This window comes from Bidens hawaiensis, unplaced genomic scaffold (assembly GCF_021521415.1).
Source record: "Bidens hawaiensis isolate Kalapana, Puna unplaced genomic scaffold, B.hawaiensis_p1.1 tig00028327_1, whole genome shotgun sequence".
NCBI lineage: Eukaryota > Viridiplantae > Streptophyta > Magnoliopsida > Asterales > Asteraceae > Bidens > Bidens hawaiensis.
The window spans coordinates 243,539-249,089 of NW_027494628.1; the positions used below are offsets into that span (position 1 = coordinate 243,539).

At 36.3% G+C, this 5,551-nt stretch overlaps 1 protein-coding gene across 1 annotated transcript; it reads right to left on the bottom strand.

Moving 5' to 3' along the window:
- Window positions 1-459: 459 nt before the first annotated feature.
- Window positions 460-3,270, bottom strand: LOC143576873 (uncharacterized). The gene has a single exon (XM_077060872.1). The coding sequence runs from the start codon at window positions 3,267-3,269 to the stop codon at window positions 663-665; it is 2,607 nt and encodes an 868-aa protein (XP_076916987.1). The 5' UTR covers window position 3,270; the 3' UTR covers window positions 460-662.
- Window positions 3,271-5,551: the final 2,281 nt, after the last annotated feature.

Consider the following 5,551-nt stretch of genomic DNA (forward strand, 5'->3'; position numbering starts at 1 on the left):
AAATTTAATAGCTATAATGCTATATCATCTTTTTAGGGAAAAAAAGTACAGAAACTTTCCTCTAGAAAATGGTCTCTTTTGACCCATTACCCAGCCAGACCAAGGTCATCTTTCCACATCTAAATCACTAAATATCCGGACGCTTTGATTAGAAATTCATCAATGCAACACGGTAAAAAGAGAGAGAGAGATCTGATAACCCGAACGCCATGGCTCGTGAAAGAAGCGCAAGCAGAGTACTTGACTCTCACTTGAACCAGTTGATCTACCATCCCATCCAATATAGACATTAACTTTCCAGCGTAAATATTTTCCTTTTGAAGCATACCTGGTGGACCAAATGGTATAAGATATCTATTGAACCAAGTGAAAGATACGGCTTTTCTTTAAGTTCAACAATGTTTCGAATTATCACAAACAGTACAGCCTCGTGGGAATCGGGCAAGACTGCCCGACTTGCCTGACATCCACCAGCACAATTTGGTGGTAATGACATAAGAGAATGCCAAAATGGATAGTATGACAAGGAACATGAAGATCATTTTTCCATGGCAATACTTTAGTGACTTGCACCTCATGCACCGGTCGTTGTACTTTAGTCTGTCCAAGTTTGGATTCTGATATGCATTCTCAAAGCATCTAGCAATGTTCGACAGATACTTTCATATAACAGCTTCTCTCACTTTTCCGTTAATTTGTCCTTGATCAATCAAACACGAATAAGTAACAACCGAAGGCACAACACCGTCCCGCACCATTTTCTCTTTCAGTTTAACCGCCTCATGAGTATTTCCAATCTTCATAAACCCGTCTATCAGAGTATTATAAGTAATAACATTAGCATCAACCCCTTTAGAACGGAGCTTATAAAACAATCTCACCGCTCTCTCAACATTCCCAGATTTACACAGCCCATTTATCAAAGCATTATATACAGTAACATCAGGAACAATCCCCTTCTCCAACATCACATCACGCAACTCAAACGCCTCATCAACTTCACCAGCAGACGATAAACCACTAATAAGCGTACAATAAGTAAAAATATCAGGAACAAACCCTTTTTGTGTTAATAAAACAATAGATTGTTTTGCATCATCAATTTTTCCAAGTTTGCATAACCCTGCAATCGCTACATTATACACAACATTATTGGGAAAACAGTAACTTTCCACAAACCCATCAACAATATCAGAAAACTTATCTACATTTGACTTTCCAATGTCAAAGTCAAAGAATTTCTCAAAACTTTTTTCTCCGGGTACAAGATCAAAATCCATTATCTTATGCAGTAGCATGTTTGCCTCGTTATTCATACCGAACCTATATAGTGCGCTAACTATTGTGCTACATATGACAACATTAGGCGATAAACCTTTTTCTTTCATTTCAAAATATGTATTAAACGCTTTATCAAGCATCCCTTCTTTGCACCAACCGGATATAAGTGCACCGTATGTTACAATATTGGGGATTATTCCCCTGTTTTGCATCTCAGAAACCAGATCTACAACTTTATTCAAGTTTTTAGATCTAAAATATCCGGTAATAAGCGAGTTGTACATTTCAACCGACAACCGAATAGCTTTCTTTTCAATAATATCCTTAATTTCAATAGCCATCTTCATGTTCCCATATTTACAATATCCATCAACAAGGATATTATATGTGATATTATCCGGTGGACAACCTAAATCATTCATTTTATTAATAACCTGCTCTGCTTCATCCATTTTGCCCATCTTGCATAACCCGTTAAGCATGATGTTAAACCCGATTACGGGTTTAAAGAATCCCCGAGCTAGAAACTGTTTCCACAGTATTAAAGCCCGTTTGAAATCGTTAGATTTAAAGAACCCGTCAAGCAATATACCATACCCAACCTCGTTAGGTGTCACACCTCGTTTTATCATGAGATGCCAAAGCTTTAACGCTTTGTCAATGTCGTTGACTAAACAAAAACCTTTCAACAGAGTGTTATAAGTTACAATATTTACATCTATGCCATCACGAACCATCTTTTCACAAAGCTCAAAAGCCTTAGATGTACTTCCTTGTTTACAATATCCGTCCACCAAAGTGTTGTAACTGTAAATATCTGGTTTTAACTTCCATTTACTCGTACTCGTTGCCACTTTTACGGCTTCATCGACTCGACCAAGTTTACATAAACCGTTAATAATCGAATTGCAGATAAACATGTTTACCTTCAATCCTGCTTTCAACATCTCGTCTTGAATCCTGAAAGCACAATCCATCTTTCCTGCTCGACAATACCCGTCTATCAAAACACCATACGCGTGCTCATCCAACACTAATGACGGATTCTCTTCTTTCATATCTCTAATCACCTTCTCAGCTTCATCCACTTTCCCTTGTTTACAATATCCCTTAACAAACAACGAATAAGTAACCACATTCGCCGACACGCTCTTATCTTTCATCAACTTCAACACTCCTTTCGCACTTACCATATCACCTAAACTAACATACCCATTAATCAAACTATTGTACGTCACGACATTCGGCTCCAAATTAAAATCATAGTCGACCTCTTTCAAAAAGTTTAACGCTTTACCAACCTGTCCGTCCTTACAATAAGCATTTACAACAATACTACAAGTACACACATCCGGCACAATCCTGATCCTATTCATCTGATCATAAACCACAAAAACCGAATGAAACTCTCCCTTTTTAACCAAACAACTCAACAATCCATTACAAGACCGCAAACTAGGCACTCGTCCTAACTTCGACATTTCATCGAACACCTGGAGTGCATTCTCCACCAACCCGTTTTCCGCGTACAATTTCAAGATAATATCAAACACAGTCGGCGAAAACCCGAATTCCCGATAAACCCTAACTAATTCACCCCACACCCACATCCCCAAACGCTCATCTTCCTCCAAAAACCCAATCAAAACCCTTAATTGCACTCGGGTTTCATCGAACATCCGTGCCCTAGACAGTATATGAACTAACTTACAATACGACTTCATATGGGGTCTAAATTTGTTCTGCTTGGAGGCTAAATTGAAGAAATGTAAGCAGGCATGTGGGTTTAGTTTCAATTTTGTTAATACTTGGTTTAATAGTTGGTCTGAATATTCGAATGAGAGAGTGGTTATGGCGTCATAGCGACGGAGTACGAGCAGACGGCAGATGGTGCTGACTAATTCGGGTCGGGTCAAGTCGGATATGTACCGGAGGTGGGTTGATTGGTGGGTTGAAAAGTGGCGAAGGAAGAGAGTGTGTTTGAACATTGGGTTTGTTGTGTTGTGTTGTGTTGTGTTGTGTTGTGAAAGTGAAGTAAACTGAAACCGTTTTGATTAGTTTATGTTCATGTTTATTATGATTACTTTTTTTAACGACCAATTAGAATAGCTGACGGGTCACTGACATATATAAACGTTTTTATTTCACCATCGGTGACTCCTTACTAAATTGAAGTATTTAGATGTCTCATTTTAACCACTTATACTAGAGATTATTGGCGTTTATTATGATTACCAATAGGTACTTTCTTTTTTTTATTATTTTGTATATTTTTCGATCAAGGGAAAAAAAGGTCATCACGAATTCACGATGGACGCAGCTAAGTTTTTTCGTTAATTAATTTCATGTTTTCGTTAATTATTTTCATGTGCCAAGCATATGAGGGGAAATTGATAATTCCATGTGTATTTTCAAACCTATTTCATTCCAAATTGGTACATCAATTTCAAAACTAAAGAGCATTTATTATGAATGGAACTCACATTTGATTTTAATCTAGTTTGTAACTCTTTAAACTCAATCTAGACACTTTAAAGTTCTCAAAGAAACTCGTATGGTCATTATATATGAGTCCATGATGGGTCTGTTTTTTAGCCCAAACCCACTCAGTCAAAACACATTAAGAGTTTCAATTGTAACCCTAAATAATGGCCAAATTATGCGTACGCACATACATCACGTGTTTACACTCAAGTCTTAACCAACCATAACAAGATTAGGCCCAACTAGAACTTCACAAAGTATCGGGTTAGAATCAAACCCAGTTTTGAGTCCGAACAAAAAGAAAACATGTTTGGTTGAACCCGATATGAACCTAAACCGCAATATAGGGTTGAAACCAGTTTGTAACCCTATACATTAAAATCGTTTTCGAACCAAACTGGTTAACACCCAGTAACGCTATCCCGAAAACCTGTTAAACGGTTAAAAGCCAAAGCAAATTGAGCTCAAAATCCAATTTGTGCACCTCCACACCCAACGGAGGTTGGATTTAGTTTGAGAACACTAACATCTAGTGGTGCACGCATCGATTAATTTGGTTCATTTTATTTTGGTTATTAACTAAACCGGTTATTGGTCAGTACGTTTAAAAGCAGTTTGTCTGATAACCGGTTTGGTTAGTAACTGGTTTGATAAGCCGGTAACCCTATTAAATAAAGTTGGTCATGTTATTCTGAAAACTTGTTAAACAATTAAAAATCAGTGTTTTAAAGAAAATCAAATAAATACCAAAATATAAAATAAACTAAATATACATGTTTTTTATTTACCTTTAATGCTTTTCAAAAAACATAGGATAATTTGTTCAAAAACAAACATCGAAAATCTCAAAAACATCTTTTTTTATTTCTGATATATGTAATAGTCATGTCGTCTTCTTCTAAAGTTTATTCTCCGGCTTCTTAATTCGTTTAATATTTATTTCTTGACTTTCACTTTGGTATTGATTCAATTTTTTCTTTCGATCATTTTCAAAATTATTCAATCTGACCGATTCATCAAACGTTTAGTTTTTCCGCTGATTGTGATAACGCATATCCTTTTGCTACTTCTATCTTATGTAGTTATTATTTAACTTCGAGTTTGCCTTCAATACTTGAGACATTTTGTTTACATCCCATCGCATTCAAGTGGTCCTTTAAGCACTTAAACGAACAAAATGTTGAATTGAATCGTACCAGCCTCTATTGGGGGTTATTACTCATTTTTGTACTTGTTTGATTTTCCAATTATTTCTTCAATTAAGAAAACGAGAGAGAACTAAAATAATAGACTAATCATTCTAGGTATTCTCTCTCTTAGCCCATTCGGAAGGATCTCATCTCATAATTATCCATGACTGTTTAGGTCTCTAGCATGACCACTTGATGAAATATAGAGGGAAGTGGCGGAAATGGCCGATACTACTGGAAGAATTCCTCTTTGAATAATAGGTACTGTAGCTGGTATTCTTGTGATCGGTTTAGTAGGCGTTTTCTTTTATGGTTCATATTCCGGGTTGGGTTCATCCATGTAGTAATAGGATGAATTGAGATGCACAGTCATTAGTTTTTATTTCGTCGGAACTATCATATCCTCGTAAAGTTGATCTTCATATTCGAAATCGTTTATTTCAATCAAATTAACTATAACATTTTTAAATACTTCAAGCAAATCATCTAACTTTTTAATCGATTCCCAATCAATTGCGGGACAGTTTTTGACTTTTCTCTTAGCAGCAAGACTATTATGGAATGGTTGGTTGACTTGAGGTAACACCAACACCAAC